The sequence below is a fragment of the Pseudophryne corroboree genome, chromosome 11 (genome assembly GCF_028390025.1).
Source record: "Pseudophryne corroboree isolate aPseCor3 chromosome 11, aPseCor3.hap2, whole genome shotgun sequence".
NCBI classification, from domain to species: domain Eukaryota; kingdom Metazoa; phylum Chordata; class Amphibia; order Anura; family Myobatrachidae; genus Pseudophryne; species Pseudophryne corroboree.
In genome coordinates this window covers 5,982,803-6,008,722 of record NC_086454.1, presented here as the reverse complement: position 1 = coordinate 6,008,722, position 25,920 = coordinate 5,982,803, and the positions used below count along the sequence as shown (strand labels likewise).

General features: G+C 49.1%; 1 protein-coding gene across 2 annotated transcripts in view; it reads right to left on the bottom strand.

The window, feature by feature from the left end:
• Positions 1 to 25,920, bottom strand: part of PRDM11 (PR/SET domain 11) — an 81,414-nt gene that overhangs the window by 24,378 nt on the left and 31,116 nt on the right. For both annotated transcript variants that reach the window (XM_063946267.1, XM_063946268.1), the window contains 4 exons: positions 23,026 to 23,129; positions 21,428 to 21,690; positions 19,078 to 19,145; positions 14,247 to 14,434 (listed from right to left, as the gene is read on the bottom strand). In XM_063946267.1, the coding sequence (XP_063802337.1) occupies positions 14,247 to 14,434; positions 19,078 to 19,145; positions 21,428 to 21,690; positions 23,026 to 23,129 (623 nt within the window). The remainder of the gene's footprint in view (positions 1 to 14,246; positions 14,435 to 19,077; positions 19,146 to 21,427; positions 21,691 to 23,025; positions 23,130 to 25,920) is intronic.

Genomic DNA, 25,920 nt, shown 5'->3' with positions numbered 1-25,920 from the left:
GGAGGCCACTGCCCCAGCGGGGTTCCCGGAGGCCACTGCCCCGGGTGGGGTTCAGAAAGTCACTGCCCCGGGTGGGGTTCAGAAAGTCACTGCCCCGGGTGGGGTTCAGAAAGTCACTGCCCCGGGTGGGGTTCAGAAAGTCACTGCCCCGGGTGGGGTTCAGAAAGTCACTGCCCCGGGTGGGGTTCAGAGAGTCTCAGCCTCGAGTAAGGTCAATAGTGACCAGGTCCTAGCAAAGCACTCCAGTCAGTCAGATGAGAAGGAAACAGATCCTGACTCTGATATCTCAACATCCATAACCTTTGATGGGGACTTCGCCCAATTTCTGGCGCTTTTCAAACACTATTACACTATTATGTTGTCTAGACCATTTCTGGGCATCACTTCAGAAAACCTTGGGCTCTATCTGATTTATTCTTTTAGAGGAGAGCCTTCTGAGTGGGCGACCAGTCTAATGAAAGCTGAAGATCCCATTCTTCAGGATCCCCTAGCATTCTGTGATGCAATTGTTAAAAGATACGGTTCCAAAGAAATTGGTTCAGATTCCTCTAAGTCACCCGTCTTGTCTGCTGAGAGTCCACCAAATACTGTAAACTCGGCACAAGAGTCACAGCCCGTTGTTTTGACTGCAGGATGTGCTTTTATGACTTCTTCTTCTAATAATAGTACTTTACCAGAACGTTCAGCTCCCAAGGGTAAGAGACCTGTCTCTGATTTGAACGCAGCCTTGCTGGGTGGTACCATCAGTTCAGACAATGTTTGGGGAATTACCTTGGTCAGACCTAAAGAGCTTTGTAAAAAGAAGAAGAAAAAGAAATAATTTTTGACTCTTGCCTTGATAAAAAAAAAAAAAAAAAAAGATTTTTTTTTTTCCTTGTCTTGTGTCCAGTGGCCACCATCAAGGGGAGGGCACTGTTACAAGTTGTTGCTACAACTTGTTTTTTTTGTTTTCTTGTCTGTTAGACCAGTGTGTCAGGTTTTTTTTTTTTGTATCCCTTGTTCTGGATAGTCTGAATTTTGGGGTCTTTTGACCCCTCCTCAAGGGGGGGGTGATGTTATGAGCCACGGCTGTGGCTCATTCCTGTTTTGCAGTTTTGTTCTGTATTTCATGTTATACTTCTGTTTATGTTCCCCGTAGGTGTCATGGGGTGCTCGGAGCTCACCCTTAAGGAGGGGATACTGTTATGAACCACAGGTAGTGGTTCATTCCTATTTTATGTTTATAAAGTTGTCTTGCATGCCAGGATTTCCTGTTGCTCTGTTTTAGAATACTCTTGTCTGCTGCCGCTGGTGAGTCTGTGTAATTGCAGCTTGTTCCCTTGTGTTCAGCCTCACCTGGCTGCTAATTGCATCTGGTCAGTTTGGAATCATGTAACAAGGCAGCTGCATGGGATTATTAATTAGGCCTCTCTGTTATATGCTGGCTGTTTGCAATTCACAGATGCTGGTGATATTCCTGGGTTTTCAGTCTGCTTGAGTTCTGAGCTTGGTTCCTGCTAGTTCCTGAGCTTCCTGTGTCGATTCCTGTGTCAGTCCCTGTGTCGATTCCTATGTCTGATCCCGTGTCCTGCCGTGAGGCGTTCCTGTCCTGAGGTCCAGTACCTTTGCCTGTGCAAGTTTCTGGCTTCTTGGTGTCCACCGGTCTGTCGTTTGGGATTCTGCCTGTCCTCCAGTTCTGAGAGTCTGTGTCAGCAGCATTGGGAGTTCCTGTCCGTTTGCCAGTATTCGTACCGGTTCCGTGAGTAGCGGCACGGCCGCGTCCGTTGGCTTAGGCCGCTGTATTCCCTTATTATTTCTGTCACTGGTGTTTTGCAGAGGGTTCTGCTTATGCTGTCACCGCCGGTACACAAAAGTATTGTGTCGGCGTGTGGTCAGCATTTCCTTTGTTGTTCTTTTCCTTTGGCGGCAAGCCGCACATACTTTGGTTTTAGGTTTGTTAGTAGCCCCTGGCCTTGTTGTTTAGTCAGAGGGCCCCTTGTTATCACCCTGTCTCGGTTCACTCTTTGTCTCTCATTAAGACCTGAGGGGGCATCGAAGTTGGGCAGACGTAATCCGCCCTTCAAACGCGGCTGCCATGGGCTCAAGCAACCATAGTCTCGCAAGAGTGTACTGACAGCACGGGTGAGACAACGGAGATAGGGCGCCAGGGGCTATTCCCTTTCCATTCCCCTTTCCCAGCATTACGTCCTGGTGCTCTGGACTCGCTTCATAACATCTCCCTTGTTCTGAGCACCAGGAACCTAACAATCAGGTTTCTTAGATGTAACAGGAGGCTCAATGTCATCATCAATTTGGATAATCAACTTGATAGCCTCCACAAGGTCAGGAACATCAACCTGGGTTGCAGATTCCTCATCAGAAGCGACTGTATCAGTGTCTGACGGATCAGTATATTCCCCATCTTCATCGGAAGAATTATCCGAAATATTAGTGGATTGTGAGGATGAAACGGCCCGCTTAGATGACCCCTTGGCCCCAGAGGGACGTGAGGTGGACTTTTGTCTAACCAAAGTCTGATTTAATTGTTGAATCTGGGTAGACAAAGTATCCGCCCATGGTGGATTAACTACAGGGACAATATGTGGCTGCAATTGCACAGGAGGCCCCAAAGGGGGCGTAAGACGTGTTACAAGCGTAGTCAGCATATTTGAAAAAGCTGCCCAAGGTGGGTCTTGATTGACCACAGGTGCCACAGATGGACTGGGAGATGTATGACCCCCAGCGCCTGAACCAGCAGCTAACACTTCCCCCACTGGTGAATCCGTGACGCCAGCACTGCATGATGCAGGAGCGTCCGCGGATGTCCCGTCCTGTGTATCAGACAGCATGTGGTATGTAGCCTTAGGATGTAATAGTACAATATAGCCAGACAAACACAAAAACCAGCAAATAATCCCCTGTGTTTTGGGACAGTAAATACAGAGCACAAACAGAGGATATAAGCGGTGTGCGGTGAAAAAACACAGTGAGAAATACAAACAGTATTCCCTGTATAGCACTATATATTATATGAGACCCTGACGCACCTAGTTCCCAAGGGTACAGAATATAGCGATAGCAAACGTGTGATACACAAGAGTGGAATCCACACAGCAGCTATAGGCACACTCTTACCCCTTTTCCACTACCTAAAAAAACAGTCAGGCTCCTGGCAGTGACCCGCATCAGTAGTGGAAAAGGGGAATCAGTCACATGTACAATGCAGGAATTATCACATATAACAATAAAACTGCACTGGACTAGTAATACTACATAAAGATATGTATGGATACAGATATAACAATGCACAGTAAACACTGGATGTATATCACAGAATACTTGCACTAAATATTCAGATAGCAGTACACTTGTTCTTAACTAACACTGTCTAAAATGACATGTAGAATACTTATGTGTCAGTAAAAGCACAGCACTGATGAGACAGGTGGCTTTACAGAGGAGACAGTGCACAGCTATGTAATGGCGCCAAAATCTCAGTTAGGGAGTGAGGGAGAGAGACGCAGCTCCAGGGAGGGAACACCAGCAGTAGATGGCACCCGGAGCTGGGGGAGGGGCTACAGGTCAGCGCCTTATCCCCTCTGATGGACTTCACCACCGGGTACTGTGGAGCCTTTTGCAAATGGATTTTAATAAATCCGACCTGTGCTCCTTGCCCTGGTGGATATAGTGGGGTCCCTGTGCGACACAGTGTCCACGCAGGTGACGCGGCCCGTCTCCTGGGACCGCGACCGGATCGCGATTTACCTTACCTCCCCCCTTCAAGTGCAGACACGTGATCCTGGAGAATAACAGCGCTGGTGTCCCTGAAGAAAACCGGTGTGTGTCTGCTGCAAGTACCCGGGAACCAGGCCGCGGGAGTATGCAGCACCGCTGAAGGAAATGATGAAGCCGCAGCACAGCTTGTCATAAAGACATAGAAAGTGCAGCGGCCCTTGAAGTCTTCTAAAAAAGCTCTTTTCGGGGCTGTCTAGCGCAGCCCCACCTGTTAGTGACCTGCACTGCAGGCACCAACTTACAAACTGGGCTCCAGTGCCTGGAGGCGGGGCTATAGAGGAGGTGGTGCAGTGCATCCTGGGAACAGTCAAAGCTTTAGCCTGTTGGTGCCTCGGATCAAGATCCAACTATACACCCCAATGTTATTCCCTGTGGACTTCCAGTGTACAGTGCCCCGCTGCAGAAATATACGATACAATAAACTAACAATAAAAAAGATAAAACGGTCTAATCACTTCCAACCCAACAAAACATCAGTAATAATCGTCTTAATCATAAAACATAAAATAAGAATTTACTTACCGATAATTCTATTTCTCGTAGTCCGTAGTGGATGCTGGGAACTCCGTAAGGACCATGGGGAATAGCGGCTCCGCAGGAGACAGGGCACATCTAAAGAAAGCTTTAGGATCACCTGGTGTGCACTGGCTCCTCCCCCTATGACCCTCCTCCAAGCCTCAGTTAGGATACTGTGCCCGGACGAGCGTACACAATAAGGAAGGATTTTGAATCCCGGGTAAGACTCATACCAGCCACACCAATCACACTGTACAACTTGTGATCTGAACCCAGTTAACAGCATGATAATAGAGAAGCCTCTATAAAAGATGGCTCACTACAACAATAACCCGAATTTTTTGGTAACAATAATTATGTACCAGTATTGCAGACAATCCGCACTTGGGATGGGCGCCCAGCATCCACTACGGACTACGAGAAATAGAATTATCGGTAAGTAAATTCTTATTTTCTCTGACGTCCTAGTGGATGCTGGGAACTCCGTAAGGACCATGGGGATTATACCAAAGCTCCCAAACGGGCGGGAGAGTGCGGATGACTCTGCAGCACCGAATGAGAGAACTCCAGGTCCTCCTCAGCCAGGGTATCAAATTTGTAGAATTTTACAAACGTATTTGCTCCTGACCAAGTAACTGCTCGGCAAAGTTGTAAAGCCGAGACCCCTCGGGCAGCTGCCCAAGATGAGCCCACCTTCCTTGTGGAGTGGGCATTTTAAGATTTTTGGCTGTGGCAGGCCTGCCACAGAATGTGCAAGCTGAATTGTACTACAAATCCAACGAGCAATCGTCTGCTTAGAAGCAGGAGCACCCAGTTTGTTGGGTGCATACAGGATAAACAGCGAGTCAGATTTTCTGACTCCAGCCGTCCTGGAAACATATATTTTCAGGGCCCTGACCACGTCAAGCAACTTGGAATCCTCCAAGTCCTTAGTAGCCGCAGGTACCACAATAGGTTGCTTCATGTGAAATGCAGAAACCACCTTAGGTAGAAATTGAGGACAAGTCCTCAATTCTGCCCTGTCAGAATGAAATATTAAATAAGGGCTTTTATATGATAAAGCCGCCAATTCTGACACACGCCTGGCTGAAGCCAGGGCTAACAGCATCGTCACCTTCCATGTGAGATATTTTAAGTCCACAGTGGTGAGTGGTTCAAACCAATGTGACTTTAGGAAACTCAACACAACATTGAGATCCCAAGGTGCCACTGGAGGCACAAAAGGAGGCTGTATATGCAGTACCCCTTTTACAAATGTCTGAACTTCAGGCACTGAAGCCAGTTCCTTTTGGAAGAAAATCGACAGGGCCGAAATTTGAACCTTAATGGACCCTAATTTTAGGCCCATAGACAGTCCTGTTTGCAGGAATTGGAGGAAACGACCCAGTTGAAATTCCTCTGTAGGGGCCTTCTTGGCCTCCCACCACGCAACATATTTTCGCCAAATGCGGTGATAATGTTTTGCGGTTACGTCCTTCCTGGCCTTGACCAGGGTAGGGATGACTTCATCTGGAATGCCTTTTTCCTTCAGGATCCGGCGTTCCACCGCCAAGCCGTCAAACGCAGCCGCGGTAAGTCTTGGAACAGATAAGGCTCCTGCTGGAGCAGGTCCTTTCTTAGAGGTAGAGGCCACGGTTCGTCCGTGAGCATCTCTTGAAGTTCCGGATACCAAGTCCTTCTTGGCCAATCCGGAACCACGAGTATAGTTCTTACTCCTCTCCTTCTTATGATTCTCAGTACTTTTGGTATGAGAGGCAGAGGAGGGAACACATACACTGACTGGTACACCCACGGTGTTACCAGAGCGTCCACCGCTATTGCCTGAGGGTCCCCTGACCTGGCGCAATATCTGTCTAGTTTTTTGTTTAGACGGGACGCCATTATGTCCACCTTTGGTTTTTCCCAACGGTTTACAATCAGGTGGAAGACTTCTGGGTGAAGTCCCCACTCTCCCGGGTGAAGGTCGTGTCTGCTGAGGAAGTCTGCTTCCCAGTTGTCCACTCCCGGAATGAACACTGCTGACAGTGCTATCACATGATTTTCCGCCCAGCGAAGAATCCTTGCAGCTTCTGCCATTGCCCCCCTGCTTCCCGTGCCGCCCTGTCTGTTTACGTGGGCGACTGACGTGATGTTGTCCAATTGGATCAATACCGCCTGACCCTGAAGCAGGGGTTTTGCTTGACTTAGGGCATTGTAAATGGCCCTTAGTTCCAGAATGTTTATATGAAGAGATGTCTCCAGGCTTGACCATAAGCCCTGGAAATTCCTTCCCTGTGTGACTGCTTCCCAGCCTCGCAGGCTGGCATCCCTGGCCACCAGGACCCAGTCCCGAATGCCGAATCTGCGGCCCTCTAGAAGATGAGCACTCTGCAACCACCACAGGAGGGATACCCTTGTCCCCGGTGACAGGGTTATCCGCTGAAGCATCTGAAGATGCGACCCGGACCATTTGTCCAGTAGGTTCCACTGGAAAGTCTTGCGTGGAATCTGCCGAATGGGATTGCTTCGTAGGAAGCCACCATTTTTACCCAGAACCCATGTGCATTGATGCACTGAGACTTGGTTCGGTTTTAGGAGGTTCCTGTCGGATAACTCCCTGGCTTTCTCCTCCGGGAGAAACACCTTCTTTCTGGACTGTGTCCAGGATCATCCCTAGGAACAGAAGACAAGTCGTCGGAACCAGCTGCGATTTTGGAATATTGAGAATCCAATCGTGCTGCCGCAACACTACCTGATATAGTGCTACACCGATCTCCAACTGTTCCCTGGATCTTACCCTTATCAGGGAATCGTCCAAGTAACGGATAACTAAAATTCCCTTCCTTCGAAGGAATATCATCATTACGGTCATTACTTCAGTAAAGACCCGGGGTGCCGTGGACCATCCCTACGGCAGCGTCCGAACTGATAGTGACAGTTCTGTACCATAACCTGAAATACCCTTGGTGAGAAGGGTAAATTTTGACATGAAGGTAAGCATCCTTGATGTCCCGAGACATCATGTAGTCCCCTTCTTCCAGGTTTGCAATCACTGCTCTGAGTGACTCAATTTTGAATTTGAACCTCTGTATGCAAGTGTTCAAAGATTTTAGATTTTAAAATCGGTCTCACCGAGCCGTCTGGCTTCGGTACCACAATAGTGTGGAATAATACCCCGTTCCCTGTTGCAGGAGGGGTACCTTGATTATCACCTGCTGGGAATACAGCTTGTGAATGGTTTCCAAAACTGCCTCCCTGTCAGCGGGAGACGTCGGTAAAACAGACCTTTGGAAACGGCGAGGGGGATACGTCTCGAATTCCAATTTGTACCCCTGAAATATTACCTGAAGGATCCAGGGGTCTACTTGCGAGTGAGCCCACTGCGCACTGAAATTCATTGAGAACGGGACCCCACCGTGCCTGAACTTGTAAAGCCCTAGCGTCATACTGAGGGCTTGGCAGAGGCGGAAAAGAGTTTCTGTTCCTTGGAACTGGCTGTTCTCTGCAGCCATTTTCCTCTCCCTCTGTCACGAGCAGAAAAGAGGAACCCTTTTGTCCGCTTGCCAACCAGGCCTGCGCCTGATAATACGGCGTCTTATTTTGAGAGGCGACCTGGGGTACATCCCCTCTTTTAAGGCAATACTTCCAAATGCCGTTTGGAATCCGCATCACCTGACCACTTTACTGGTATAATTGGACAACGCACTTATACTTGATGCCAGTCGGCAAATATTCCGCTGTGCATCATGCATATATAGAAATGCATCTTTTAATTGCTCTATAGGCAATAATATACTGTCCTTATCTAGGATATCATATTTCCAGTCAGGGAATCCGACCACGCCAACCCAGCACTGCACATCCAGGCTGAGGCGATTGCTGGTCGCAGTATAACACCAGTATGTGTGTAAATACATTTTAGGATACCCTCCTGCTTTCTATCAGCAGGATCCTTAAGGGCGGCCATCTCAAGAGAGGGTAGAGCCCATGTTCTTACAAGCGTGTGAGCGCCTTATCCCCCCTAGGGGGTGTTTCCCAACGCACCCTAACCTCTGGCGGGAAAAGGTATGCTGCCAATAACTTTTTAGAAATTATCAATTGTTATCGGGGGGAAACCCACGCATTTTATTTCTCAGATTCAGGAAAACTACAGGAAGTTTTTCCTCACCAACATAATACCCCTTTTTTTTGGTGGTATTCATATTATCAGAAAAGTGTAAACTTTTTTCATTGCCTCAATCATGCAATGTGTGGCCCTATTTGGAAATCACGGTTGTCTCTTCACCGTCGACACAGGAGTCAGTATCCGTGTCGGCGTCTGTATCTGAGGTAACGGGCGCTTTAGAGCCCCTATATGAGACGTCTGGACATGCACAAGCTGAGTAGCCGGCTGTCTCATGTCAACCACTGTCTTTTATACAAAGCTGACACTGTCACGCAATTTCCACAGTACATCCACTCAGGTGTCGACCCCCCAGGGGGTGACAACACTATTACAGACACTCTACTCCGTCTCCTCATCATTTTTCTCCTCATACATGTCGACACAAACGTACCGACACACAGTACACACACAGGGAATGCTCTGATAGAGGACAGGACCCCACTAGCCCTTTGGGGAGACAGAGGGAGAGTTTGCCAGCACACACCAGAGCGCTATATATATACAGGGATAACCTTATATAAGTGTTTTTCCCTTTATAGCTGCTGTATTGTTTATACTGCGCCTAATTTGTGCCCCCCTCTCTTTTTTAACCCTTTTCTGTAGTGTAGTGACTGCAGGGGAGAGCCAGGGAGCTTCCCTCCAACTGAGCTGTGAGGGAAAATGGCGCCAGTGTGCTGAGGAGATAGGCTCCGCCCCTTTCTCGGCGTCCTTATCATCCGTTTTCTTGTATGTTTTGGCAGGGGTTAAATGCATCCATATAGCCCAGGAGTTATATGTGATGCATTTATTTTAGCCATAAAGGTTTTCTAACGATTTATTGCGTCTCAGGGCGCTGCCCCCCCAGCGCCCTGCACCCTCAGTGACCGGAGTGTGAAGTGTGCTGAGAGCAATGGCGCACAGCTGCGGTGCTGTGCGCCTACCTTTATCTGAAGACAGGAAAGTCTTCTGCCGCCGATTTTTCCGGACCTCTTCGCTCTTCTGGCTCTGTAAGGGGGCCGGCGGCGCGGCTCCGGTGACCCATCCAGGCTGAACCTGTGATCGTCCCTCTGGAGCTAATGTCCAGTAGCCTAAGAAGCCCAATCCACTCTGCACGCAGGTGAGTTCGCTTCTTCTCCCCTTAGTCCCTCGATGCAGTGAGCCTGTTGCCAGCAGGTCTCACTGAAAATAATAAACCTAAACTAAAACTTTCACAAAGAGCTCAGGAGAGCCCCTAGTGTGCACCCTTCTCGTCGGGCACAGAAAATCTAACTGAGGCTTGGAGGAGGGTCATAGGGGGAGGAGCCAGTGCACACCAGGTGATCCTAAAGCTTTCTTTAGATGTGCCCTGTCTCCTGCGGAGCCGCTATTCCCCATGGTCCTTACGGAGTTCCCAGCATCCACTAGGACGTCAGAGAAAAAAATAACCACAAAAAAAAAAACCCGGCCTTTGTTATATGTACCAGAGACTCCGTCATAGCCCGGCCTTTGTTATATGTACCAGAGACTCCGTCATAGCCCGGCCTTTGTTATATGTACCAGAGACTCCGTCATAGCCCGGCCTTTGTTATATGTACCAGAGACTCAGTCATAGACCGGCCTTTCTTATGTGTATTAGAGACTCCGTCACAGCCTGGCATTTCTTATGTGTATTAGAGACTCCGTTACAGCCCGGCCTTTGTTATATGTACCAGAGACTCCGTCACAGCCCGGCCTTTCTTATGTATATTAGAGACTCCGTCAAAGCCCGGCCTTTCTTATGTGTATTAGAGACTCCGTCACAGCCCGGCCTTTCTTATGTGTACCAGAGATCCCATCATAGCCCGGCCTTTCTTATGTGTACCAGAGACTCCGTCACAGCCCGGCCTTTCTTATGTGTACCAGGGACTCCGTCACAGCCCGGCCTATCTTATGTGTATTAGAGACTCCGTCATAGCCTGGCCTTTCTTATGTGTACCAGAAACTCCGTCACAGCCCTGCCTTTCTTATGTATATTAGAGACTCCGTCAAAGCCCGGCCTTTCTTATGTGTATTAGAGACTCCGTCATAGCCCGGCCTTTCTTATGTGTACCAGAAACTCCGTCACAGCCCTGCCTTTCTTATGTATATTAGAGACTCCGTCAAAGCCCGGCCTTTCTTATGTGTATTAGAGACTCCGTCACAGCCCGGCCTTTGTTATGTGTATATGAGGCTCCGTCACAGCCGGCCTTTATTATGTGTATTAGAGATTCCGTCACAGCCCAGCATTTCTTATGTGTATTAGAGACTCCGTCACAGCCCGGCCTTTGTTATGTGTATATGAGGCTCCGTCACAGCCGGCCTTTGTTATGTGTATATGAGGCTCCATCACAGCCGGCCTTTGTTATGTGTATCTGAGGCTCCATCACAGCCGGACTTTGTTATATGTACCAGAGACTCCGTCATAGCCCGGCCTTTGTTATATGTACCAGAGACTCCGTCATAGACCGGCCTTTCTTATGTGTATTAGAGACTCCGTCACAGCCCGGCCTTTGTTATATGTACCAGAGACTCCGTCATAGACCGGCCTTTCTTATGTGTATTAGAGACTCCGTCACAGCCTGGCATTTCTTATGTGTATTAGAGACTCCGTCACAGCCCGGCCTATCTTATGTGTATTAGAGACTCCGTCATAGCCCGGCCTTTCTTATGTGTACCAGAAACTCCGTCACAGCCCTGCCTTTCTTATGTATATTAGAGACTCCGTCAAAGCCCGGCCTTTCTTATGTGTATTAGAGACTCCGTCACAGCCCGGCCTTTGTTATGTGTATATGAGGCTCCGTCACAGCCGGCCTTTATTATGTGTATTAGAGATTCCGTCACAGCCCAGCATTTCTTATGTGTACCAGAGACTCCGTCACAGCCCGGCCTTTCTTATGTATATTAGAGACTCCGTCACAGCCCGGCCTTTCTTATGTGTACCAGAGATTCCATCATAGCCCGGCCTTTCTTATGTGTACCAGAGACTCCGTCACAGCCCGGCCTTTCTTATGTGTAGTAGAGACTCCGTCATAGCCCGGCCTTTCTTATGTGTACCAGAGACTCCGTCACAGCCCGGCCTTTCTTATGTGTATTAGAGACTCCGTCATAGCCCGGCCTTTCTTATGTGTATTAGAGACTCAGTCACAGCCCGGCCTTTCTTATGTGTATTAGAGACTCCGTCACAGCCCGGCCTTTCTTATGTGTACCAGAGATCCCATCATAGCCCGGCCTTTCTTATGTGTACCAGAGACTCCGTCACAGCCCGGCCTTTGTTATATGTACCAGAGACTCCGTCATAGACCGGCCTTTCTTATGTGTATTAGAGACTCCGTCACAGCCTGGCATTTCTTATGTGTATTAGAGACTCAGTCACAGCCCGGCCTTTCTTATGTGTACCAGAAACTCCGTCACAGCCCGGCCTTTCTTATGTATATTAGAGACTCTGTCAAAGCCCGGCCTTTCTTATGTGTATTAGAGACTCCGTCACAGCCCGGCCTTTCTTATGTGTACCAGAGATCCCATCATAGCCCGGCCTTTCTTATGTGTACCAGAGACTCCGTCACAGCCCGGCCTTTCTTATGTGTACCAGGGACTCCGTCACAGCCCGGCCTATCTTATGTGTATTAGAGACTCAGTCATAGCCCGGCCTTTCTTATGTGTACCAGAAACTCCGTCACAGCCCTGCCTTTCTTATGTATATTAGAGACTCCGTCAAAGCCCGGCCTTTCTTATGTGTATTAGAGACTCCGTCACAGCCCGGCCTTTGTTATGTGTATATGAGGCTCCGTCACAGCCGGCCTTTATTATGTGTATTAGAGATTCCGTCACAGCCCAGCATTTCTTATGTGTATTAGAGACTCAGTCACAGCCCGGCCTTTGTTATGTGTATATGAGGCTCCGTCACAGCCAGCCTTTGTTATGTGTATATGAGGCTCCATCACAGCCGGCCTTTGTTATGTGTATCTGAGGCTCCATCACAGCCGGACTTTGTTATATGTACCAGAGACTCCGTCATAGCCCGGCCTTTGTTATATGTACCAGAGACTCCGTCATAGACCGGCCTTTCTTATGTGTATTAGAGACTCCGTCACAGCCCGGCCTATCTTATGTGTATTAGAGACTCCGTTACAGCCCGGCCTTTGTTATATGTACCAGAGACTCCATCACAGCCCGGTCTTTCTTATGTGTACCAGAGATTCCATCATAGCCCGGCCTTTCTTATGTGTACCAGAGACTCCGTCACAGCCCGGCCTTTCTTATGTGTATTAGAGACTCCGTCATAGCCCGGCCTTTCTTATGTGTACCAGAGACTCCGTCACAGCCCGGCCTTTCTTATGTGTATTAGAGACTCCGTCACAGCCCGGTCTTTCTTATGTGTATTAGAGACTCCGTCACAGCCCGGCCTTTCTTATGTGTACCAGAGATCCCATCATAGCCCGGCCTTTCTTATGTGTACCAGAGACTCCGTCACAGCCCGGCCTTTCTTATGTGTACCAGAGACTCCGTCACAGCCCGGCCTTTCTTATGTGTACCAGGGACTCCGTCACAGCCCGGCCTATCTTATGTGTACCAGAAACTCCGTCACAGCCCGGCCTTTCTTATGTATATTAGAGACTCCGTCAAAGCCCGGCCTTTCTTATGTGTATTAGAGACTCCGTCACAGCCCGGCCTTTGTTATGTGTATATGAGGCTCCGTCACAGCCGGCCTTTGTTATGTGTATATGAGGCTCCGTCACAGCCGGCCTTTGTTATGTGTATATGAGGCTCCATTACAGCCGGCCTTTGTTATGTGTATCTGAGGCTCCGTCACAGCCCGGCCTTTGTTATGTGTATCTGAGGCTCCATCACAGCCGGACTTTGTTATGTGTATCTGAGGCTCCGTCACAGCCCGGCCTTTGTTATGTGTATCTGAGGCTCCGTCACAGCCCGGCCTTTGTTATGTGTATTAGAGATTCCGTCACAGCCCAGCATTTCTTATGTGTATTAGAGACTCCGTCACAGCCCGGCCTTTGTTATGTGTATATGAGGCTCCATCACAGCCGGCCTTTGTTATGTGTATATGAGGCTCCGTCACAGCCGGCCTTTGTTATGTGTATATGAGGCTTCATCACAGCCGGCCTTTGTTATGTGTATATGAGGCTCCATCACAGCCGGACTTTGTTATGTGTATCTGAGGCTCCATCATAGTCCGGCCTTTGTTATGTGTATCTGAGGCTCCGTCACAGCCCGGCCTTTGTTATGTGTATCTGAGGCTCCGTCACAGCCGGACTTTGTTATGTGTATTTGAGTAACAAGGCTGAATCCTTCCAGTGTTGTAACAAGTGATAGTGTGGGTTATCGGGGTGCTGGTAAAGGCAGAGCTAGAAAAAGGACAAAACTCCCCCCTCCGAAAAAACCCTCACATAAACCGTATTCATACGGATAGGATGAACTGGGCTAAAAACCAATAATAAAAGTACAGAAACAAGGCCCCGTCTTTCACCCCTAGGGGACTCCTCTTAAGTTTAATCTCCCATCCACTAGCAGAAAGCTGGGACGGGACGTTCTGTAATATTCTGACAACTACACTTCGCATTAACCGCTGAACTCTGCTTGTCGGCCGGAGCAGCATCAATATTGACTGATCCTTTCATAAGATGCAATGGTCTCCAAAGAGCCCACTGTTACACGACCACGTGCACTACAAAGGGCATGACGACAATGTGCCACAGCCCTATCACAATAAGAAATTGTCCCATATGTACTGTATGAAACATTACAGAAGAGAGAAAAGGAAATAAAGATGTAAAAAAGTGGACACAACAAAAGGGAGCAGGACGTGGGCTGTGGCACTTACCTCGGGTGAGGTTGCGGATAATAGTCTCCTGAGACATGCTATGCAGCCTCTTCATGTAGTCATCACTGTACCAGACTCTGAGCTTCTCTCCGGGCTGGATATCCCGACATGCGCGGAAATAGATCTTCTCACTGTGCTGAAAAGCCATCAAGTTCTGCTCCTGTTCCTCCCGCGAGATCACCACGTACCTGAGAAGCACAGCAGCGGTCATTATTCAAGGCACCGATAAACCAAATATACAAATACAGAACTATGATTATTAGAGTAAGGAGTAGACCGTGGGGGAAATATTACTGTGCTGCACGTAGGACTTCCTGTCGCTACAACTAATCACACTCGCAGATCTCGTCTGCTATTTGGTAATTTCCTATCAATCCGGTAACAATGTAACATATGTGGAATAGAAATACAAAATATGGGCATTTGGCCTTATCTTATGCCAGGACGTTATATTACTCTACTCTAAAATTAATAACCGAATAGTATGATTAAGTGCCTGATTCAGGATTGTTAGCAAACAAAAAAAGCACAATAATGGGCAAAACCATGTGCAGTGCAGGTGGGGCAGATGTAACATGTGCAGAGAGAATTAGATTTGGGTGGGGTGTGTTCAAACTGAAATCTAAATTGCAGTGTAAAAATAAAGCAGCCAGTATTTACCCTGCACAGAAACAATATAACCCACCCAAATCTTACTCTCTCTGCACATGTTACATCTGCCCCCCCTGCAGTGCACATGGTTCTGTCTATTAGTGTGCTTTTTTGGTTTCCTAACGAACCTGAATAACCCCCTAAATCCACTTTTAACAATCATGTATAGCGGATCTGCCAGAAACAACTATAAAAAGGAATTTGAGAATGAGGCTCCTTTTATGGTTCAGGGTCCTCGAGCCAAATATCAACCAAACTTTTAAAAGCACGGCAAATATGCCGGAATCCTTTGTGAGCTGGAGAGGTGATGAGCCCAAAAAGATCCTTTCACCCGTCTATGTGGTTCTATGAAACGATATTACATTCGCCTCCAATAATAGCATTTTCCTATTTATACTACTGTAATAATGTAAAAAACAGGTGTTGAGCTGAAATGTAATAACAGTGCAGAGGTTACAGGTAATTTTTCAGCACGCATCGTGTGCGCCGTCACACGGCGCACACTTCAGGACGTAGCGCAATGCAGATGCCTACACATTTCTGTCTCATCTTCGCTTGTGACTGAAGGGGCATGGCAGAGCTGCAATGGGGAGTTGTCGCATGTACCATGAGGGAGCGTGCATGGCAGGATGCGTAATACACCATGCATGTGTGGCAGGATGCGTAATACAGCATGCGTGTGTGGCAGGATGCGTAATACACCATGCGTGTGTGGCAGGATGCGTAATACACCATGCGTGTGTGGCAGGATGCGTAATACACCATGCGTGTGGCAGGATGCGTAATACACCATGCGTGTGTGGCAGGATGCGTAATACAGCGTGCGTGTGTGGCAGGATGCGTAATACACCATGCGTGTGTGGCAGGATGCGTAATACAGCGTGCGTGTGTGGCACGATGCGTAATACACCATGCGTGTGTGGCAGGATGCGTAATACAGCGTGCGTGTGTGGCAGGATGTGTAATACACCATGCATGTGTGGCAGGATGCGTAATACACCATGCATGTGTGGCAGGATGCGTAATACACCATGCGTGTGTGGCAGGATGCGTAATACACCATGCGTGTATGGCAGGATGCGTAATACACCATGCATGTGTGGCAGGATGCGTAATACACCGTGCATGTGTGGCAGGATGCGTAATACACCGTGCATGTGTGGCAGGATGCGTAATACACCATGCGTGTGTGGCAGGATGCGTAATACACCATGCGTGTGTGGCAGGATGCGTAATACAGCGTGCGTGTGTGGCAGGATGCGTAATACACCATGCGTGTGTGGCAGGATGCGTACACTTCAGGACGTAGCGCAATGCAGATGCCTACACATTTCTGTCTCATCTTCGCTTGTGACTGAAGGGGCATGGCAGAGCTGCAATGGGGAGTTGTCGCATGTACCATGAGGGAGCGTGCGTGGCAGGATGCGTAATACACCATGCGTGCGTGGCAGGATGCGTAATACACCGTGCGTGCGTGGCAGGATGCGTAATACACCGTGCGTGTGTGGCAGGATGCGTAATACACCGTGCGCGTGTGGCAGGATGCGTAATACACCGTGCGCGTGTGGCAGGATGCGTAATACACCGTGCGTGTGTGGCAGGATGCGTAATACAGCGTGCGTGTGTGGCAGGATGCGTAATACAGCGTGCGTGTGTGGCAGGATGCGTAATACACCGTGCGTGTGTGGCAGGATGCGTAATACACCGTGCGTGTGTGGCAGGATGCGTAATACACCGTGCGTGTGTGGCAGGATGCGTAATACACCGTGCGTGTGTGGCAGGATGCGTATACACCTGTTTTCAGGATTATTTATTGCATTAAAGATTGATGGACACGGGGATGGTCCGGCACTGATGGACACGGGGATGGTCCGGCACTGATGGACACGGGGATGGTCCGGCACTGATGGACACGGGGATGGTCCGGCACTGATGGACACGGGGATGGTCCGGCACTGATGGACACGGGGATGGTCCGGCACTGATGGTCCGGCACTGATGGACACGGGGATGGCCCGGCACTGATGGACACGGGGATGGCCCGGCACTGATGGACACGGGGATGGCCCGGCACTGATGGACACGGGGATGGCCCGGCACTGATGGACACGGGGATGGCCCGGCACTGATGGACACGGGGATGGTCGGCACTGATGGACACGGGGATGGTCGGCACTGATGGACACGGGGATGGTCTGCATGATAAGATGCATATAAAGTGGGAGCAATTAAAGGCGACTTGTCTCCGTCACTAAGAGTAGAGGACGAGGCGCAATGCATGCCCTGCGTATCGCTGTCTTGCTGGTAGTAAGAGGTCCTTTCTCTGCATACTGATCTGCTCTCAGCGCACCGCCTCTTGTTTTCCGTAATGATGTCACCGCTCGCTGGCATCTATATATAAGAAAGCCGACCCTCCTGCCAGCTTCCTGATATACCTCCAATGTGCACGCCATCCTCACGGGACCTATTTTCCAGATCAGTGGTTCCCAAACTCCGGCCTCTCTAGCCCACTACCACGCCAGGCTTACAGCCTATCTACTCTTGTGCCTAGGCTACTTAGGGCCTAATTCAGACCGGATTGCTGCAGCGGGAGCGATCGCAGTCTGAAGCCCTTTGCGGAATGCGCGGGAGCCCAGAGAGATACGAACAGCATCTCAGCGCTGCGATCGCCTCTGCCTGATTGATAAGGGTGGGAGGGGGCATGGCAACGGCATTAGAACGCCGTTGGCGGGCATGGTCCAGACCACTGCAGGGGTGGCTGTGTTACGTCACATGCAGCTGCTGCGACCCGGGACGCAGCAGGTAGCCACCTGCCAGCGCAGCTAGGCTGCACAGGTAGGGAGCTTCTCGCCGGGTGCAAAAGCATCGCCGTCGTGCGATGTTTTTGCACCCGTGGGGGGGAGGGGCAGAGCCAGACAGGTGGGGCGGACTAACCCTGTGCTGGGCGACCCCCCGCATGTCTGAGAAACTGATCATAGATCTGCTACATTTTTCTCATCTACGATCAGATCTGAATTAATTAGCACCTCAGTAATTTTGTTTTATCCATCTATGCTCAAGCATGGATATCCTTAAAACATGGACTGTTCAGGGTCTCTGGCCGGGTGTGTTCAGAGACGCATTATGCAAGTTGCACGGATTGTGCAGCACTAATAGATTACAGCACAGGAATCATTATAATCAGTTATTATTAAAGTAAATGCCCCTCGGGACGTGTGCGATGTGTTTATTATTACATCCTATAAACGTTCCCAGTACGCATGGAAGTATACCGCTCATGTCTCCTATAGCATCTGCTGCCTCTCCATCATCTGTAACTGGCCTGTAATACCCGGATGAAGACCACTAGGCCCCCGAATGCTCCACCTACCCCCATCCACCGAGACCACGCCTTCACGCTGCAGCCAGCGCAATCAGGAACCTTTCCCTCGCCCGGTAACGCTGCAGACTGCCTGAACTACAAGAACCACTGTCAGCTCAATACAACGGGTATATGGGTATTCTGTATCCCCTACTGTAAAATATAAGAACATAAAAGGCCTGAGCAGCTCAGGGACCAAACAAAAGCCCAACGCTATGTGACTGTATACAGGTTACTACATTTTATATCCTCTATATGGGATTCCAGCCTACAGTATGTATACTCCCTGGACCTTCTACAATCTGCGCTGGTCGCTTATCTGTCACCTCACTACCGCGAGCTTTCACCAACATCAGCTAATGATATTCCCACCATTCACCGAATCCACCGCCTGTCATCTCTAGCTCTCTGGTGACAACGACAAGAGCCGTGCCGCTGCCTGGACGTCCTTTACATCTAATCTGTAGCCACATCCTGCTACAAGCACCTACAGGGTTTGGGGTTGTGATGCCAGCGGCCGGGATCCGGGCGCTTGAATACCAGCAGGGGGGGGAGTGTAACAAAGCCCCTTGCAGGCCGCTGCACTCACCACAGGTTCTATTCCCACTCCATGGATGTTGTGGATACCCACGAGTGGAAACAGCCATTGTTAGCCGGGATGCCAGCTGGCGGCATTGTCTGTGTTTGGGATTCTGGCGTCGGCATCCTGACCGCCGGTAATATAACTACATCCCGCCCCTACAGTATCTCACACTGGCTCCTAGGGAGGGTCTGCTGCTGCGTCAGCTGCTGCTGATACAATGTAACAATAACACTCACCTCATCCAGTTAGCATTTGTTTCATCTGTTCCATCGATGGATTTATACCGGTTGTCATTATCCACTATCTGCAGCCAAAACAGAAGAAGAGGCGTTACTGGAGCAGCGGCCCCGGAAATACATCGGCAGCGTGTGTACCGCCAGAGAGCCTTGTGGCGCTAATAAATAGAATGCGTGTGTTCTCTTTAGGAATGACATTAATTAGTACAAGCACCAGCAGAACAGCTCTACGTGCGAGGCGCTACTTCTCACTAATAAAACAGTGTGTGTACAAGTTCCAGGAGTCACTAGTTCTGGGGGAAGATAATTTCCTGTGCACACAGAGCTTCCTGTTCTTCATCCTAATAAATGACTCAGCAGAGGTAACATGGCCGATAACACCAGTCTGTACAGCACAACAGAATATGCTGGCGCTATATAACTATATGCTAATAAATGATGGTTAATAAGCGTGTATGAAGAGGCCGCTTCTCCACACTAATCACCGCTTATCTCTCCCCGCACGTCACTGAAGTCTTGAGGAATAGATACAATTAAATATAAATATCTGAGAATTGTGGCACACACACGTGTTATCACAACGTTTCCTTTACACACATCTGTCTGTCAATCCCATCTTATTTCGCTGGTTTTAAGGAGTTTTATTAGAACGGCCTCTTTCAGCACAAAAAATGATACAAGTTCCGTTGTATAAGTGAAGTCTCGAGGAAGGCGTCCCTGAGATATTACCCCTCCTTGTTACTGCATCAGTGATAATCTGCCCCCTAGTGGTTTCATAGGACTCCTGCGTCTTCAGATGCATATACTGGGCTTCATTCATATTTGTAAGTAAAGCAAATCATTAAGCAACTGGGAAAAACCATGTTCCACTGCAGGTGGGGCAGATGTTACATGGGGGTACTTTATCTCCATCCACTTTATCTCTCTCCAAGGCTTAGTAAATAGACCTCAGATTCTGATTGGTTGCTTTGGGCAACTTCTCCACCGAATCTCTCTCTGAGACTTGATACATCCCACCCATGGATTACACACTGTCCAATCACTACACAGCCAGCTTGTCCAACATGGCCCCTTGTGACGCGGTTACATTGGAAACTGATGCGCTCTCTATGGCCTGAGTGGGAGGACCGGCCCTACTGCGTTCCTCCACATTACACCAATCCTCAGCATTAATAAACCAAGTGTATGGACGGGATATTGAAGGCCTTTCCTAACCGCACTTAACCGCTTCAGTGGTATGCACGGAAATCTTCCGGGCTAGCCAGCGCTGTAACCCGGAGAGAGATTTCCGTGTATACCACCTCCTGATCCCCCAGGGACAGCCGTGCAGCGTGCATGGCGCCTGGGAATCAGCATACTCAATTATGGAGTTTAGCCCACCCCCCAGACTCCTATTGGCCAGGGGCGTGATTAGCTGTAAAATGGCTTATGCTGATTCCCGGGCGCCGCAAGGCAGCCAGGAATTAGCGCTAGGGCTGGTGATCCCCGCGGACGATAGCCAGACGATAACCTCGCCCTGCCTCATCACTCACCCCCCCCTGCATCTTCCTCTTCGCTCCCACGCCAATTTAAAACACGCACCCCAGGGTATGTTTTTAGATTGGAAACACGCCATTGAAGGGGTTAATGGGGGAATTCAACTCTCGGTGACGTGTAGTTGGGATATTCAGCTGCGCACATCCCAGAGACTTATGGTAGGCCAACATCGCTCATAATGCCGTGCACTGGACCTCATTCAGGTCCGGCCGCTGCTGCGTCTCATACAGCAAGGTACAGATCATCGGTACTTTGGACACATTCTGTACGTGAGTAAGTGGGTCCTGTGACACAAGATGCAGAGCGACAGCAGACTGTCAGTGATGGATGGATAGTCTGCTGCCACCTGGGGGGCAGGGAGGGAGCGGCGATGGCTTCTGTTTGTGAAAACAGAGGCGTGTTACCAACGTTTAGGGGGAGGGAAGAGGCCAGGGTTCTCCGTTGTAGGACGGAGATTTCCTGGCCTCTGCAACAGGCGGCTTGCACGGTACCATGAGTGCTGCAAGCTGCCCCAATGGTGAATGAGTGATTACTAGTCCAGCAGGAAGCGTCTGCGTGTAATATGCGCCTCCTGCTGCATCACCATACAACGCAGTCACTGCAGCTTCCAAGGAATCACCTCCAACCACAGTGAGAGGGACAACTGGTGATTTTGGTGTACAAAAGGTGTTGGCACTCCGACCTCCTCCGCTGTGTTCCGGCCGCACTTTGTGGACATCAAAGAGAACCAATATCCCCTGCTCCCGGCACACACACAGAATGTTTCTGGAGATTTGGCAGTCGGTTATTTGCAAGAAAGAGGCCAAGAACGTACCAGCCAGGAGAAGAAGCCGGAGGATTTGTCCTGTGAAGAGATCTGCCCTTCATATGGTCCGAAGATGTGCCCCTTGGGTATAACCTCATTGATGCAGCGAACTTCACTCTCTCCGCTACTGTCCTTTACCACCTCAATGCCGCATGGCGCCGTCAGCGCTGCCCGATCGTGCACCCCGATGGGGACCACCGTATCTGGTACCAGGAGGGGGGATCCATGGCTGGGGCATTCATCTACAAAGTATTCCTGGCAGGTCTCACAAACTGAGGGGAGAGAGGTAGAACAAGCGTTGCAATAAGCTATAACTACAGTCATTGCAGTATCCACCCTGAATAACATCTCATTACCTAGCCACGGCAGTGTTACAACGTACTGTTACCGAATACACCGCAATGTCTATGTGCTGCAAACTCCTCCTGCGTCTTAGCCGCCACCGCCACCGGTAACCGTGGTGCCATCGTCAACCCCAGCAACTTGTGAAAACTATTGATCCACCGTAATGGCTGGTTAGGCCCCTCAAACAATCTGCCCCACACCTCTCTGTAGATCTGATCGCAGCAACAATTTTGTTCTCTAATGGTCAAAACCATGTGCACTGCAGGGGAGGCAGATGTAACATGTGCAGAGAGAGATAGATTTGGGTGGGGTGTGTTCAAACTGAAATCTAATTTGCAGTGTAAAAATAAAGCAGCCAGTATTTACCCTGCACAGAAACAATATAACCCACCCAAATCTAACTCTCTCTGCACATGTTACATCTGCCCCACCTGCAGTGCACATGGGCCCTCATTCCGAGTTGTTCGCTCGGTATTTTTCATCGCATCGCAGTGAAAATCCGCTTAGTACGCATGCGCAATGTTCGCACTGCGACTGCGCCAAGTAACTTTACTATGAAGAAAGTATTTTTACTCACGGCTTTTTCTTCGCTCTGGCGATCGTAATGTGATTGACAGGAAATGGGTGTTACTGGGCGGAAACACGGCGTTTCAGGGGCGTGTGGCTGAAAACGCTACCGTTTCCGGAAAAAACGCAGGAGTGGCCGGGGAAACGGTGGGAGTGCCTGGGCGAACGCTGGGTGTGTTTGTGACGTCAACCAGGAACGACAAGCACTGAAATGATCGCACAGGCAGAGTAAGTCTGGAGCTACTCTGAAACTGCTAAGTAGTTAGTAATCGCAATATTGCGAATACATCGGTCGCAATTTTAAGAAGCTAAGATTCACTCCCAGTAGGCGGCGGCTTAGCGTGTGTAACTCTGCTAAATTCGCCTTGCGACCGATCAACTCGGAATGAGGGCCATGGTTTTGCACAACTGCTAACAAATTTGCTGCTGCGATCAGGTCTGGATTAGGCCTTGTGTCCCTGAGTATAATGCTGGCTGAACATTTTAAATGCATTAGTAGCCTAAAAACAGCCTTTACTTGGCTCAGAAAAAAATAAATAAAATAAGCTAGGTCACTTATGAGCGGATTTGCACAAACATTGTATTTCAGACTTCTACGTTAGTTAGACACGTCAGGATAAGGGACTATGAATGTAAATGGGGGTGAGAATCCAGAAATCCGAGGGGTAATTTTCCTCAGCTAGAGTTCAACTTACACCAGAAGTCCACCTGCTGGAGACTCTTAGACATCGCAACCTCTCTCTTCTCTTTCAGCCTCCGGGGTTCCAGGTCCACGCAGCGCAAGTTGGGCCCTGCAGAGCTGAACACACCAGGAAACATTAAGGGCCAGTGTCGCGGCAATGGCTTATTACTTATCTCTACCTCCCGGACTACCTGATGCTCTCTATAACAGATAAGCGGAGACTTTCAGCTTAACCAAGGAGAAAAATAAATGAGGGGACACACGCAAGACACCCTCTTCCCCCCAAACCTCCCCTCCACCCCATGCCCTCTCCAGACCATTTATTCCATGGGAACAAAAGACAGATAACTGTATTAAGAGACGAACAAACACGGTGGCCCATATGTAATGTCACTTTAAACCTAGTGGCTACGGGGGACATTTACTAAGCAGTGATAAGAGTGGAGAAGTGAGATAGTGGAGACGTTGCCCCATCCACCAATCAGCAGCTCTGTATAATTTTATAGTATGCAAATTCTAAATGTTACTTCAGTGCTGATTGGTTACCATGGGCAACTTCTCCACTGGCTCACTTCTCCGCTCTTATCACTGCTTAGTAAATGTCCCCCTATATTCTGGAATCATGCTGGGACCAGCAAATCAGAACCTCTTACTTTTGGGCCTATACCTTAGGAATAAAAAGGCTCTTCTTTGTCTCTGGCATGTAGCCAAGCGTTAATATAGATCAGAATGCCGGCGAGCAAAACGCGTCCGGTCACAGAGCGGCTGTATGAGTTTGCGGTGTGCGTTCATTGGAACAGAGGAACAGTGGATTGTATTGTTATTTATCCTAAACCCTTATGCGGGCGTGTTCAGGTAGGGTCACACTCTGCCGCCAACTGTGGCTAATACGGGGTGTGGGAGAAAGCTGTATGTCGCAGATGGCAATACGGTGTATTGTTACTGCGCCTCTTACAATATAAACTGGAATGAGCGCAGTTTCCCATTAAGATCAGCGATCTGGAGACAACAGGGTTAAATGTGGAACCTGCTAGTGGGTTATGAATGGAACATTAGGGCGCAGTTCTCGCTCAATGAACCTTTTAATTCTTTTTTCCTTTTCCTGCTGTTCAGGTCATTGCGGACATTGATTAATGGGATCTTTATAGGAAAGCGAATGTTCTCGGTTACTGTTTTCATTATTGCTATGTAACCCTTTAGTAACCGGGATATTTTATAGGAATGACTAGACCAAAATAGGATTTTACTTACCGGTAAATCTATTTCTCGTAGTCCGTAGAGGATGCTGGGGACTCCATAAGGACCATGGGGAATAGACGGGCTCCGCAGGAGATAGGGCACTTTAAGAAAGCTTTGGATTCTGGGTGTGCACTGGCTCCTCCCTCTATGACCCTCCTCCAGACCCCAGATGCCCAGAGGAGATGGACAGTTCGAGGAAGGATTTTTGTAAATCTAAGGGCGAGATTCATACCAGCCACACCAATCACACCGTATAACTTGTGATAAACTTACCCAGTTAACAGTATGAACAACAACATAGCCACGGTATCACCGAAAACTATAACATAACCCTTATGTAAGCAATAACTATATACAAGTCTTGCAGAAAAAGTCCGCACTTGGGACGGGCGCCCAGCATCCTCTACGGACTACGAGAAATAGATTTACCGGTAAGTAAAATCCTATTTTCTCTAACGTCCTTGAGGATGCTGGGACTCCGTAAGGACCATGGGGATTATACCAAAGATCCCAAACGGGCGGGAGAGTGCGGATGACTCTGCAGCACCGATTGAGCAAACAGGAGGTCCTCCTCAGCCAGGGTATCAAACTTAAAGAACTTTGCAAAGGTGTTTGTCCCCGACCAAGTAGCTGCTCGGCACAACTGTAATGCCGAGACCCCTCGGGCAGCCGCCCAAGAAGAGCCCACTTTCCTAGTGGAGTGGGCCTTAACCGATTTCGGTAACGGCAATCCTGCCGTAGAATGCGCCTGCTGAATCGTGTTACAGATCCAGCGAGCAATAGTCTGCTTTGAAGCAGGGGCGCCAACCTTGTTGGCCGCATACAGAACAAACAAAGCTTCAGTCTTCCTGATCCGAGCCGTTCTGGTCACATAAATCTTCAAAGCCCTGACTACATCCAGGGACTCAGAATCCTCCAGGTCCCTTGTAGCCACAGGCACGACAATAGGTTGGTTCACATGAAAAGATGAGACCACTTTAGGCAGAAAGTGAGGACGAGTCCTCAACTCTGCCCTATCCACGTGAAAAACCAAGTATGGGCTTTTATGCGATAAAGCCGCCAATTCTGAAACACGTCTCGCCGAAGCTAACGCCAACAACATGACCACTTTCCATGTGAGGTATTTCAACTCCACAGTTTTAAGTGGTTCAAACCAAGGTGACTTGAGGAAACGTAACACCACGTTAAGATCCCAAGGCGCCACCGGAGGTACAAAAGGAGGCTGAATATGCAGCACCCCCTTCACAAAAGTCTGTACTTCAGGAAGAGAGGCTAATTCTCTTTGAAAGAAAATGGATAAGGCCGAAATCTGAACTTTATGGACCCTAATTTTAGGCCCAAAGTCACTCCTGTTTGAAGGAAGTGAAGTAGACGGCCCAAATGGAACTCCTCCGTAGGAGCAGCTCTGGCCTCACACCAAGAAACATATTTTCGCCATATACGGTGATAATGTTTTAACGTCACGTCTTTCCTAGCCTTGATCAGGGTAGGAATGACTTCCTCCGGAATTCCTTTTTCCGCTAGGATCCGGCGTTCAACCTCCATGCCGTCAAACGCAGCCGCGGTAAGTCTTGGAACAGACAGGGCCCCTGCTGCAGCAGGTCCTGCCTTAGAGGAAGAGGCCACGGATCTTCTGTGAGCAACTCTTGTAGTTCCGGATACCAAGTCC